Genomic DNA, 14,226 nt, shown 5'->3' on the forward strand with positions numbered 1-14,226 from the left:
TATAGTTTGTGCATGGACATGTATTATTTCAGCTACAACATGTAGCTACAGTACCTGCCAGAGCTGCCTTGAAAAGAACATTTGTGTAATTAGAAGTCAACTTTCTATGGTCAATTATATTGATTTGCTTTCCTGTTGTGTGTTGTATAGTTTCAGCTTTAGCTGTTGCATTGTATCCAGGGTTGCACAGTAGCTGTAACTGGTATTGTCACCATTATTGCTGGTGTTGTCATGCAGTAATAGTGAAGGTGATGACAGTTTTGTAAGCTTGGGAAGGGGGTCGGCAGCCTTGCTTATACATATATAAATAGAGGGGAAACTTGAGAGTCCCGTCACAGGGTAGACTATAGAGGAAAGTTGCTGTAAACATAACATATTGTTGGCTTTACTTTGAAAGAGCTTTCACAATTCCTCATGTAAATTTGAAACTATTACAAAACAAAATACTATATGAGTTTGTGTCTGTGTGTTTGGAGAAAGCAAATATTAGCTGGACCACGTTTGACGGCGGCCTGCACTACATGCATACCTGACAGAATAGCCCTATTAAGCATCAGTTTGATTTCAGGTCATGTAGAAGCGGAGGCAGCTAATGATATTTCCTGCTTCATTAGGTCATGGAGGAGTCGGAGGTCTGTTCCCTGCCTGGGGGACTCGCCAATGTGAGGAAACAATTTGAGACCCTGGAAACTGCACCATCACACAATGTAACCCAGTTCCATTTTCATCACAGAACTGTGCAGGTACACACGTAGAGCACAGATTACACATTGATCAGGCTAAGAGCATGAAAGACATGACTGTGGTGAAATAAGGGTTAATGTTTCCTCTGGCATGAGTATGTTTCTATTTAGCTTTCCATCTGCATCGCTGCAAGAAAAATATGTACATTTCAGCTGAATATTATCATTAAGGCTCTTAATACATCTTATTGCACCAATACCAGAGTTACAAACATTACACAATATTTCTAACAACTTTCATGAAAACCTGCATTCATAACACTTATATTGTAACTCCATTCAGTAGATAGAAACTTAACAAATAAATGGAAAAGAATAGTTTAATTAATACGCATTCACTTATTTCGGTTTTTTGCTATGGTACAGTGTGAGTGAACAGCTTGACACATTCTTTGTTGTCTTGCCACCGTCTGTGATTAGTCATTTCAAACTGCAGTGAACAATCTGGTATAGCTTCTTCTCTGCGTGGTATTCAGTTGTGTACTATTAAGCTTTGGCTGGTGGAGTAAATTGGAGCGAAGTCAGCTCACATCTGTCGCTATGACGAAGGGGAGCAATGTGGAGAAAATGTGGAGAAATGAGACAGAGAGCGTTATGTGTGTTTGTGTGGCACGCTCACATTTTTCACAGTATTTGACAGCCACTGTCTTCATCTTGACAGGAAATGTCGAACTCTGAGGTGAAAGTGTCGAGAAGCAGCAGGCAGGTCAACACCGGCAGTCAACAGCTAAATTTCAACCAAGAAACAATGGTACTGATCATTTTCTGTGTTCCTGCAGCGCTTTGCTAATGAACTAAACCTTGTTGAGTAAAAAGTGTAACTGATTGCCATCAATCAGATTTATGTAATTAATTGATTCATTTTGTTTTGTAGTCCATGACAGTTTGGGCTGAGATTTAAACATCGCATTCAGTGATAGTGCAGTTTTTTTCATTAATATATTTTTGTCAATTCTTATTTTAAATTAATAGGTGTCATACAGCAACAACAACTTGGAATCCAGTTGTGAAAACCATCAAAATGAAACAGGTAGGATGTTGTTTAGATATTTTTATTCTCTGCCAAATACTATGCCAAACAAATGTTAATCCTGCCCTTGTACCTATGTCTGTTCTGACTTTTAAAAGAAGAGTTTCCCAGGTACACTACAAAAGAACTGAGGGATCACTTTGAAAGAACAATAGAAGAGGCTGCTCCACTGAAACCTATTAAGGTAAGCATTTCCATTTCACTTGTTAGTTAGGCAAATATTTAATTTAAAACATTTAAGTGTAATTTGAGTAAATAAAGTGTATTTATTAAAGTTGCAATCCAGTAAGATTTTAGTCCTGGTTGATTTGAACCTGTGGTTACTGGTGGTAACAGCAAGTGTAGTTAAATACTACAACAAACACTTCTCGAGCACCATCTTTGTTAGAAATACAAAAGAAGAGCAACTGGTATATCTGGTTACAGTGCGGTCAAACAAACTCACATTGTTTTAATAAAGAAATCTGTCAAAAATAACTGAAGCTGTGAACTGATTTCATGCTGCAGACAGCACAAGTTGTTAATACAGTTCTGATGAAGCATTAGGAAAGTGAACAGTCAACACAATTAAAAAACTGTAACGCTAGATTACACACATGCATAGTGGGAGTTAATGAGAGTGAGAGTTAACAATAGAATGCAAATACATTGAATTGCTTCTGCTTAAAAATGCAATCCATAATGGTATTAACAACAGGATGTGATTTCATGAAAACCTTAAGGATTGTAACTTTATAGTGATTGAAGAAAGCAACTTATTCACACAGTATCATAAACCTTGGACTGACAGGGGTTCTGCAATGTAAGACTGTTTATGTTTTATGATCTAATCTAATTTTGCACTTTATCTGCAAGTGTTGTATGTATACAACAAGGTGAAATGTAATGTACATATAACTCCATGGAGTAATTCGATTGATTTAGTCATTTACTCATTAATATCATTTTTGTTCCTTAAAAAGATTGAACGTGACATCAATCGATCTAAGTGGTCCTCAAATGTGACACAAAACAACACAGTGACTAGTGAGGTGCATGAAGCATCCGCTACTGAGGCAACAGAAGACACATGGGCTACAGTGATGGATTATGAGGACTTTCCACCCCCACCAGCTGAGGATTCTGACTGCCTTCCACCCCCACCTCCAGACTTACTACAAGCGCCGTCAGAGAGTCAAAATATCCCAACGTGCCATTACTCACCTGAGCCTCCCGAACCAACAAACCCCTCAAAATACCCACTCAAGAAAGACACTTACCTTAAGCAGAGGAGTATGAATGAGCTAAAACGTCTTTACAAGCACATTCATCCTGAGGTTCGTAAGAATATTGAGAAAGAGTACTACAGCGATTACAATGAAAGTGAAAACTACCAAGTAGAGAGGCAGGAGTACATGTATGAGGATGATGGTGGTAGTCCCAATGATAACGATGAAGAATACGTGGAATGGGAAGAGATTCTCCCCGGGGAGGTACAGGCGATGCGTTGGATGTTTGAAAATAAGCCACTGGACAGTATTAACGATGAAACTCCCAATGAGGACGACGACAACAACAAAATAACGCAACAGGAAATAATTTTTGGAAAAGATGTGAGACGTACAGCTTGGATGTTTGAGACCAAGCCAATGGATGAGCTGAGTTCACACAAAATTAACTCGACAGAATATAAAAACAAATTCAACAAATTTGATAAAGGAGATGTCCGTGCTGCGGCATGGTTGTTTGAAACCCAGACAATGGATACTCTAAATAAAATGCATAAGGAGGAGGATTTAACAAAAGAGATTGTGTTCACAGAGGAGGATGGAAATGCTACCATTTACATGATTGACAATAAGTACATGGAAAGCCTTGGGCACACTGAGACCATTGACGAGAGCCACCTGTTGAGTCTAAGGTCAGTGTTAGAGGAAATTAATGGAGAAGTGAAAACGGTTACAAGCACATTTGACACTCAGTTTAAATGCATCATTATGGGCCAATCAAGCCAAATGCTAGAGATTAAGTGCGTGCGTAAAATTGAAACTGAATTGGAAAACTCCATTGCTTCACGCTGGCTTTTTGATACCCAACCCCTGGAGGTGACAAACAAAGAATCTACATCTTTGAAACTTGTGTGTAGTCTTTCTATGGAGGACAGCAATAAGGGAGACTGGGGTAGGTGGTTGTTTGAGATAAAGACATTAAATTCTCTCAATGAGTGGGAATGCTCAAAAATGGAGAAGAAAGAGATCATTGGAGCTGATGTGCGCAAGCACTGCTTAGTGTTTGAAACCCAGCCAATGGATTCTCTGAAGGATGATGCCAACATGAGACCCCTGTCTATTGAAGATGTTATTGGGGGCAATGTTAGATCTGCAAGGGACTTTTTTGAAAGCAGCCCTCAAGCAGAGAGGAAGTATGGCCCGGAGGTCGGAAAACTTCAGAAGGCAACTGTAAATGAAGAAATTAAAGGGGATGTGAGACACCAGAAGTGGCGCTTTGAGAGCCAACCTCTAGAGCACATAAGAGAGGAGAAGAAACAGGTAACTCGCACTGTGAATGTTGAGAATGACCTTACACAGGAGGATGGCACAAGCTGTAGGGCAGACGTTCGCAAGAACTGCTGGGTATTTGAGAACCAGCCAATGGATACTTTAAAAGATGATTCAAATACTCTGCCCCTGACAAAAGAGGAAATTATTGCAGGTAATGTGAAATCAGCCAGACATTATTTTGAAATGATGCCTACTGAGGAGTTGAAGGAACTTGCAGAGGTGGGCAAACTGAAAAAAACAATAGCACTTAATGAGGAGAGGGGTGATGTTAGACATCAGAAATGGCTATTTGAAAGCCAATCCCTGGAGCAGATTAGAGAGGAAAAGAAAGAAGTCACCAGAACAATCGACCTGGAAGAAATTGATAAGGTGGATGTCTCAAACTACAAGCAAATCTTTGAAAGCATAGATTTAAACAGGAGGGATGACTCTCAAAAGATTCTCATAGAGGGCGTAACATCTGGTTCTGTGAAATCAAATAAAAACCTGTTTGAGTCTACCCCACTGTATGCTATGCAAGACAGCTCAGGGCATTTCCATGAGGTGAAAACAGTGCGCCGTGAAGAGGTTGTTAAAGGAGATGTAACAACATGCAAGTGGATGTTTGAAACACGACCAATTGACCAGTTTGATGAAAGTATTGATAAATACCAAATTATCAAGGGCATATCTAAACAAGAAATAGAGTCTGGTGATGTTAAAACTGCAAAGTGGTTGTTTGAAACCCAGCCTCTTGATGCTATTAAATACTTCAGTAATATTGAAGATCAAGAAGTTGTGGAACCAAGTAAAAATCTTGACATCATGAAAGGTGATGTGAAAACCTGCAAGTGGTTATTTGAGACAAAACCAATGGACATCCTGTATGAAAGAGTGGAGTTAAAGGGTGAAAATGAATCTGAAGAAATGAAAAGGGGAGATGTCAAAACCTGCACATGGCTTTTTGAGACACAAGCACTTGATACGATCCACGAGGAGACAGAGACGGTTCTGAAAACATGCACTGTGAATCAAGAGGACATTAGAGGAAAAGATGTAAGAACGGCTTGTTTTCTCTTTGAGACAGAGAAACTGGAGAACCTCACCGGGGAGGAGACGGGCTGTTTTAAGCGTGTCACTGAGATAGACATTGGGTCTGGAGATGTGTCAAGAATGAAGTACATTTTTGAAAACCAAACATCTGAGATCATGACTTCTACATCTGATGATGTAATGCAAAAGCTCAAGCGAGTTCAGACTGATGATATACAAAAAGGAAACGTGGTGAACTGCAAATGGCTCTTTGAAAATCAATCCATAGATACAATCCATGATAGCCAAGAGGAATCTATGAGCAGCCGCACAGTGAATGATGTACAAGGGGGAGATGTTGATAAGGGCCGTTTAATTTTTGAGACCTACTCCTTAGATAAAATTCAGGAGGTATCCTCTGAGACAGACACAGAGCAGATGAAAATGCGAAAAATTGTCCGTGATGAAGATGAGAAGGGTGATGTGAGAAATTACACCATGATGTTTGAAAATCAGCCCCTTTATGCCATTCAAGACAAAGAGGGCCTTTACCACGAGGTCACCACTGTCACAAGTGAAGAAGTAACACGAGGAGATGTCATTGGAACCCGGTGGTTGTTTGAAACCAAGCCCCTTGATGCTATCAAGGACACAGATGAGGTTTATATAATTAAATCTGTCACACAACAGGATGTTCAAAAAGGAGATGTCACCTCTGCCAAGTGGAAATTTGAGACACAACCTCTCGACAGGATTGCGGAAGATAAGAAGGCTTTAATAAAAACTGTGGATGATATTCAAGGAGGCAATGTTAGGATGAACAAAGATCGTTTTGAGTCTGATGCCCTGTCACAGGAATCAGTTAGAACAGTTAACGTGAGTGAAATACAAAAAGGTGACGTCAGGACTGCAAAATGGAGATTTGAAACCCAGTCCATTGACAAAATAAGAAGCATGAGCACTGAAAATCTGATTGAGACAGTTAAAAAGGAGGAGGTTACAAAGGGAGATGTTAAAAGTTCAGTCTGGCTCTTTGAGAAAAATCCTCTCGACCACATTAAAGAGACAGATGAGGACGAAGATCATCCAACTATCATGCAAGAAGAAATTTCTAAAGCGGATGTAAAAACAGCAACGTGGCTCTTTGAGACGACACCATTTGACAACTTTAATGAGGCAAAAATGGAGAAGACTGAAATCCTGGGCAAGAGCGTCAAGGGAACTCTTGAGGAACTTTATAGTCAGAAAATGGTAAAGTCGAAGGGAATACTCATTGAAGCTGATGAAATTGGCGACGTAAGGATGGCAAAATACCAGCTAATGAATACTCAGGCTCCGGAGATTCAGCGAGAGGAAGTCATCAGGGGAGATCTGCAGACTATTATGATGAACCTTCTGAACAGGCAGGAAAGAAAGGAGCAGCAGATAGTCATAGATTCAGTAGAGAAGGGTAATATCAGTTCAACAGTGCAGCAACTATTCAACCAAGAGAGAGAGAGCAGTATTGAAAGGGAGGAAATATTAAGAGGTGACATTCAGGAAGCTATAAACAACCTTTTCGATGAGGGCAGGTCAGCAAAACATGGTATACTCATCCAGGAAGACGAGAAAGGAGATGTGCAGATGACAATATATTCCCTTCTCAATAAACAAGAGAATATTAATGTTGAAAAAGAGGACATTGTAAGAGGGGATATAAAGACTGCTCTTCAAAGACTGTCAAGCCAAGACAAGCCAGATGAGGCAGTGAAGATAAAGGTAGATGACGCTGAAAAAGGAAATGTTGACTTTTACTCAACATGCATTGAATCTGGGGCTCTCGACTATCTTAAACAGCTCCATTTAGGACCTGATGAGACTCCACCTGATACAGAAAAAGAGAAGATTGTCGGAGGTGACATCAAGGGCACAAAACTCATCCTCTGCCATAATCAAACGCAAATTGAGCGTACAGTGGAAGATGTTATACCCGGTGATGTTCACAACACGGTGAAAGTTTTCATGTCAGAGCCAACTGTCTCATTGGAAAGACTCCAAACGGAGGAGATAGTCAAAGGTAATTTAAGAGCTGCTTTAAATTCATTGTCTGAATCAGCAAATCAGACAGTTGTTGTTGAGAAAGAGGAGGTGGTTAAAGGCAACATACCTAAAGCCCTGCGGTGCCTGGAGAGGGCTCAAAAGCGGTACAAGGAGGCGGAGAAACCAGATATCATACCAGGAAATATCAAAGGAGCTCTGAGATCTCTCGAGAAATCAGCAACATCCAGAGTTGAATCTGCCGTTGAAGATTTAGTTCCTGGAGATGTGAAGGCCACACTAAAATCCCTGGAGCTGGCAAAGAAAGCGGTGAGGGAAGTTGAAAAGGAAGAAATTTTGAGGGGTGATGTTCGCACAGCAATGCAAAGTCTGCAAGATGCCTCCAGTGAGAGGAGAAAGTGTCAACTGGGAACAGATGTTCAGGGCGACGTCAAAGGAACGATTCAGCTCTTAATGGAGACTCCACCATCGCCGAGGATGCAAAGGAGCCCAAGCCTCGAGGGTGACGTAAAGGGTGATGTCAAGATGTCAATTAAGTCATTATATGAGACGCAGGAGCAAACGCAGCTGGAGAAAGAGGAAGTGATTAAGGGTGACGTCAAAGGCACTATCAAATCATTGTTGGAAACAGCACAGCGTGAAACTCCCAAAGTCAGAGTTAGATCATACAGAAGAGTTAGAGTCAAGCAGAGTCCTCCAGTTAAGAACCTAAATGCTGATGTGCAGAGGAACATACAAAAGATAAAAACAGCTAGCATAGTTGAAACATCAAAAGAAAATCACTCCATCTCTTGTGAAACAAAGTCAAGTTCTGTGGCGCAGTCTGCTCAGCAATCATCAACTGTGGTGGAGCATAAAACGATTACCCAAAACCATGGCATCAAAACAGTAAACACAGAGTTTCGTAATCTAAAGTCCTACTCAAAGGGAATGATAAAAGTAGACAAAACCAAAGTAAAAACTGATATTTATATCGTCAAACCACAAGCCCCAGAACCTGATCTGCCACTCCCCCCACCACCTCCACCAGTGGCAGACTCTGACCTTCCTCCTCCTCCTCCTCCTCCCTCTGTTGATTCCGACATTGATCACCTTCCTCCTCCTCCACCACCACCACTCACCAGTGAGCAGGACTTCCTTCCACCTCCTCCATCTCAACAAGAACTAGAGAGCATGCCAACACAGACAATTCATCCTTCACCAGCAAAGGCAAAAAAGATGACGGTCAAAAAAGTGAAAGCTCCCACTTTATACCAGGTCCCAAAGCTGGAGCCTAAAGTGGAATTCAATAAAACACAACAGGTGGAGGTTACATCAGAGAAAGTGGTAGAAATTAGCCAAAACCAATCAAAATCAACAACACATACATCAAAAACTGTTTCATGTGAAATCCCACAGCCACTTGAGTCACCACAACCACAGAAGAAAGTTTACATCTCTCCTGTGAAATTCACCCCTCCACCCTCTCCTCCACCTTTCATGAGAGGGCAAATGAGTAAATTTAACACTCCATTAATAAAAGCCGAAGGAAAGTACCGGAAGCTGAGGGAGGAAAACACACCCCCAACCACTCCATCACCCACTTACATTCATGACTCAGTTACAGCTGCTCTTGAAATGCTTTCCACCAAAGATACAGAGCAGTCAAATAACAACACATCAGAAATCACACCGGAGATAGCTGAAAAGATGGCATTAAATGTTCATTCAGACTCATTTTCATGTGATTTATCTAAGCACGTTGTAGTCTCAAATACCACCCACAGTAATGTAAGCGCTAGTCATGAGAAAATCCTCACAGATTCAACCCTTGTATCTTCTGCTAAACAGCAAATTGTGTCTAATGAGACCTCTAAGGTTGTCTCAATTCAAAAGACCTCATCTGCCTCAGCTGTTAGACAGCAGATGCATACAGCTACACAAAAAACAGTTTCTGTTTCTTCCAAGCAGTCTGCTCAGTCTGTCATGGCTGATGAAGTGCAGTCGTCAATCACTAATGTTGCACAAACTGAAGGTATGATGGCTGATAGAAAGAAATATTCTAAAAATCAGAAACCAAAGGACTCCAACAACTCTGAAGATAAAAAGAAAGATGAAATCTCTGTTGAAATAATAAAACCTGAACCTGCTGTAACTATTGAGGACAATGTCAAATCAAGCAAACCACAATCTGAGAACATGAAGACAAAAGAAAATACAGCACCAAAATTATCCAATAATCTCCACGATCATTCCTTCAAAGTAGAAAATGTCGCCTCAGACAAAAATGCAAAGGAGTCCAAATCACCACAGTGTGATAACAAGAAGAAAACCAATCATTCTCCCACCAAGAGCCAAGAGAATGTATTTGATCAGCCAATGCAAACAGAAAAGGCAGCTACCAATACAAATGGAAAAACAGGCAAACCAAACCAAAAGGTGAAAAAGAACAATAAGCAAGAAAAGCAAATACAGACAATAACATCCAATGAGAGTAGTGAGAAACAGAGTGTTTCAGAAGATTTCAAGGTGGAAGCAAGGGAAGCTACTGAGGGGAAAGTGATCAGTGAAGCTGAAGAAATAAAGACAAAGTTAAAGCAGGGGATTAAGAAAGTTACTCCCACTTCTGCTGCTGCCTCCGTTCCTGCTGTTACTGTTAGCATAACTGACAGCCAAACTGAAACTCCAACTCCAGTAAAGAAGAAAAAGAAATCCAAAAAGTCTAAAGGAGGTGCACAGTTAGGTCAAAGTAAAGAGATTTCCACAGAATCAAAGACAAAGGTTACAGAAACCAAGGCAGCAACATCTGAAAAACCCCACCGAACTCAGGACACTATTGCAGTTAACCAAATTCACAGAAGTGAAGACATTCAAGTCAAGAGAGAAGTCATTACCACAGAAAGTAAAGACGATCAGAATTCCCAGCAACAAAAAGCAGTTCAAAAGCATGTGAAGGGATCACAAAAGAAGAAAGGAGTGACAGAACCAACAGAAGAAAGTAGGGATGCCCCAATTACAGTGACAGGCGAGTCAGAACAAAATGAATGGGTCAAGTCCCCAGCAAAGAGAACAGAGGAATCTCAGAGGCGAGAGGTCCAAGTGTTAATCTCTCACATCACAGAGATACAAAGAGTTTCAGAAGAAACTGATTCTAAATCTGCGAGGGCTCTGCTCAATGCTGTTCCAGATTGGCTCATGAGTCCGGAAAGAAAATGTGAACTGGGGGGCTCTGTAGTGGAAAGTTATGCTAAAAACAATTATGACATTCTTTCACATGTAAGGAAACTAGCAGAAGCTAAACTAATGCATCTAGAAGATAATGAGACAATGGAGAAGCATGAATGTGAGCCAGTTTCTGAGACATCTGTTTCTGGGGGAGCAACACCAAGAATATCCAAGATCAGTATTGGTTCTGCCAAAATTGAGAACCAAACAAAGAAAACGACCTCCCATGAAAGAAGGAAAGAAGAAGTCAGTTATTGCAAGTCGGTCGACCTTCGGTCTCCATCGCCGTCGCTGAGGATGCGTTCTCCCTCACCAACCTTTATCACCATCGAATCCACGCGAAGGACTGACTCACCCCAGAGAGTTACTCCGTCCCCTACCCTGCTGTACAGGCCACCCACACCTCCCACACCACCGCCACGCAGGTGCGACACCCCAACATCTCGCCTCACTAGAATCACACCGTCTCCAACCTTTGACAGAGCAGAAAATTTGGCTCGTCTCAAAGACACGACAGCCAAGCTCTCCCGTGGTGTCACCCCACCACCACTACTTCCTCAACCAATCTCAGAGAGGAAATCAGAGATTGTGGAATCGCCTGCATCATTCCATCGGCAAATCAAAATTGAGTCCCAAATTGTGGAGGTTTCAGGGACATTGATTTCAACAGAAAAACCCAAAAAGAGTTTATCTGGGGAGGCTCAGCGGGCCAATGAAAAATCTCCACGTGCAGAAGAAGATAAAGTTTCAGAGGGTTTGAATGCAAATGAAATGCAAAGCAAGTTTGAGCCCCACGTGCCATTGTGTCAGAATGACCTAGATCTTGATGAAGCTACAGATATTTCAGAGCCATCATCTGCATCTGTCAAAGAAAAGAGAGAGTTTTTTGAAGAGGCTCAAAAGGCTGAAATTAATAAGACCTATATGCGAAAGGATCCCATTGCTATCCCTGAACGACTGGGCCCAGACATGGAGGAGTGTGAGGAAGAAAATAAGAACAAAGAAAAGGATGAGCTTCCCAGGGCAGACATGCCTAGTCTTGTAAACAAATTTGAATCACCAGAAGAGAAACTATATTGCAGAAAACAGCTTATCCCACTCACAGAGCAGCTTCACAATGACGTTGAAAGCACAGATTCTGACAAGGAGAGCGCAGCCATCCTGGAACAGGAAATGCCAACTTTTGACATCCAGGCTATTAAAAATGTTTTTGAACTGGGTGAGGAAAGTTCCTCATTCAGAGAGGAGAAAAAAGATCAGGAGGAGCCTGTGTCAAGCTTCAGTGAAACAACAGCAGACACTTCAAAGAGGGAAAGTCCTCAAGAGACAATGGGAAGCTCACGGCAGAGCACCCCCCTCCCACTGCAGAAAAATGAGGTGGAAACTGTGCCAGCAGGACCATCAGCCTTCTCTGAAACCAAATCCTTCAGAGAACATTTCTCAAATGTTGATGAATTAGGTAACAAGGTCACCGGAACAAGGACAGCTGTCACTGAGCACTCTGAAAGTGTGTCAACCCAACAGGCTCCCTTTTCCTATGCTGATGCAGTTAAAAGAAAAGCTGCAGCAGTGAGGCAAACAGAAACCTACGATGATGATGCTACTGAGAAGTTGTTGAGGAATTTCCACAAAACATGGTCAGAGAGTGAGACAGTTTTCAAGAGTCTTGGCTACACCGTTTCTGAGGAGACAACATCACAAGTTGTGTCACATCAGACGAAGATGGTCTCATCTGGTAAAGAACTACAGCATGAAACAGAAACTAATGGCATGAACTATGGATTAATAGCTTGTCTTTAAATATCTGTTTGTGATGTGTTACAAAATTAGCTTATCTAATTACTGCATTGGATGAATTGTGTAGGCTTTTCAATAAAAGTGTTAATAACCAACCAAGTGATAATAAGCAACAAGAATAAGAGTCTACAGTTGTGCTAGCAGCTCTGTGAAGCTTTATTTGGGCGCAGCAGAACGTTGGGCTAAATCTGAATGTTAGCATGCTAACATACTCACAATGGCAATGATTACACCCTGATGTTTAGCAAGGAATTATTCTCAATTTAGGGTGTTGGAATGCTAACTTCTACCAATCAGTAGTAAACACAAAGAACAGCTGTGCCTGATGTGGAGGTGTTCATAAGTATTGGACAAATAAACATTTTGGCCTGACAATTGCACATGCCAATCCGTCCACTAGTAGTTGAGACCAAAGTGGTCCAACCCGCTGACCAACCAACACTGAGATCCATAGAGCCATGCAGTTAGCATGGCTACTAAAAAGTAAAATAAGATTTTTAACTCTATTCTCTGAACACAGTGTTAATAATACAGTTTTGCAAAGTTGAGTTTGAGTACAAACACAGCCAAATTGCAGTTGAGAGATGCATCTACAGTATCTCACAAAAGTGAGTACACCCCTATCATTCTGTAAAATATAACGTTGAAGAAGTGACACTTTGCTACAATGTAAAGTAGTGAGTGTATAGCTTGTATAACAGTGTAAATTTGCTGTCCCCTCAAAATAACACATCACACAGCCATTAATGTCTAAACTGCTGGCAACAAAAGTGAGTATAACTCTAAGTGAAAATGTCCAAATTGGGCCCAATTACCCATTTTCCCTCACCGGTGTCATGTGACACTTTACATTAGTTTACTTTACATTGTAGCAAAGTGTCATTTCTTCAGTGTTGTCACATGAAAAGATGTAATCATGTATTAACAAAAATGTGAGGGGTGTACTCACTTTTGTGAGATACTGTATATCTGTGCATGCATGTGTGTAGGTAGATCAATAAAGCCTGACGAGAAATACAATGAACCATTCGCTCTCATGACCATTGTAAATGTTTGATTTAACAAATGAATGTGCATGTAACATGCATTTTAAAATACAAACAATCTATTGTACTGTGCTGTACTGACAAGATTTACAATAATAAAAAATGAAAGAAAGGCCATAGTTCACATGGAAAAAAATATATAATGATTTGCATTTTATCTTTCTCAATCAGGTTCGAGTTCCGAAGTCAGAGCTCTGCACGGTATGTTGGAGGAGAGCTTATCCGATGGATGCTCTGATAGTGGACAAAAAGAAGTACCATAAATCTTGTTTCTGCTGTGAGCACTGCAGAAATAAGTTAAGGTAAATATGGCATTCATTCTAATGAATGGGCACCATGTGCACCATTTAGTATTACAATATTAATTAGTAAATACCTTAGTGTTTTATTGACATTATAATTGTTCAGAAAATTGAGGTAACTGTTTTATGATGTTGATGTGGTGCACCTCTAAAAGAAATGCTTTCTCTTAGCCTAGGAAATTATGTCTCTCTCCATGGACACTTCTACTGTCTACACCATTACAAACAACTCCTCAAGTCCAAAGGGAACTATGATAATGGACTTGGGCAGAAACCTCCCGCAGGAAGTGCTGGACATATCCCCTCAGATGAGAAACTTGAATGGAGATATTCCATGAGCAGCCTAAGTTCAGTAGACAAAACACACAGTGGTGAAAACGATATGACAAAAACGCTTGATGAAAGCAAACCACACTGCAACAAAATATCTGTAGTTTGGCCCCCACAGGCCGATCCCCCGAAGAAAGCCTTTAAAATAGAGGAAAATATTCAGCTAACTAAACCACAGTGGCCCCC

At 40.9% G+C, this 14,226-nt stretch overlaps 1 protein-coding gene across 1 annotated transcript; it reads left to right on the forward strand.

Annotated features, from left to right (window-relative positions):
* The first annotated feature begins 617 nt into the window (after positions 1–617).
* Positions 618–13,671, forward strand: xirp2b (xin actin binding repeat containing 2b). Its single transcript, XM_046054331.1, has 7 exons — positions 618–743; positions 1,405–1,494; positions 1,716–1,773; positions 1,872–1,957; positions 2,736–10,581; positions 10,630–12,300; positions 13,580–13,671. Exons 1-7 carry the CDS (start codon positions 618–620, stop codon positions 13,669–13,671), a joined length of 9,969 nt encoding a protein of 3,322 aa, XP_045910287.1.
* Positions 13,672–14,226: the final 555 nt, after the last annotated feature.

The sequence above is a fragment of the Micropterus dolomieu genome, linkage group LG07 (genome assembly GCF_021292245.1).
Source record: "Micropterus dolomieu isolate WLL.071019.BEF.003 ecotype Adirondacks linkage group LG07, ASM2129224v1, whole genome shotgun sequence".
Lineage (NCBI taxonomy): Eukaryota > Metazoa > Chordata > Actinopteri > Centrarchiformes > Centrarchidae > Micropterus > Micropterus dolomieu.

Coding starts and splice junctions, on each gene's coding strand:
- xirp2b (XM_046054331.1), top strand. CDS start 618: ATGGAGGAGTCGGAGGTCTGTTCCCTGCCTGGGGGACTCGCCAATGTG. Junction 1,774..1,871: donor AAACCATCAAAATGAAACAG/GTAGGATGTTGT, acceptor GACTTTTAAAAG/AAGAGTTTCCCAGGTACACT. Junction 10,582..10,629: donor GGGGGGCTCTGTAGTGGAAA/GTTATGCTAAAA, acceptor TAAGGAAACTAG/CAGAAGCTAAACTAATGCAT.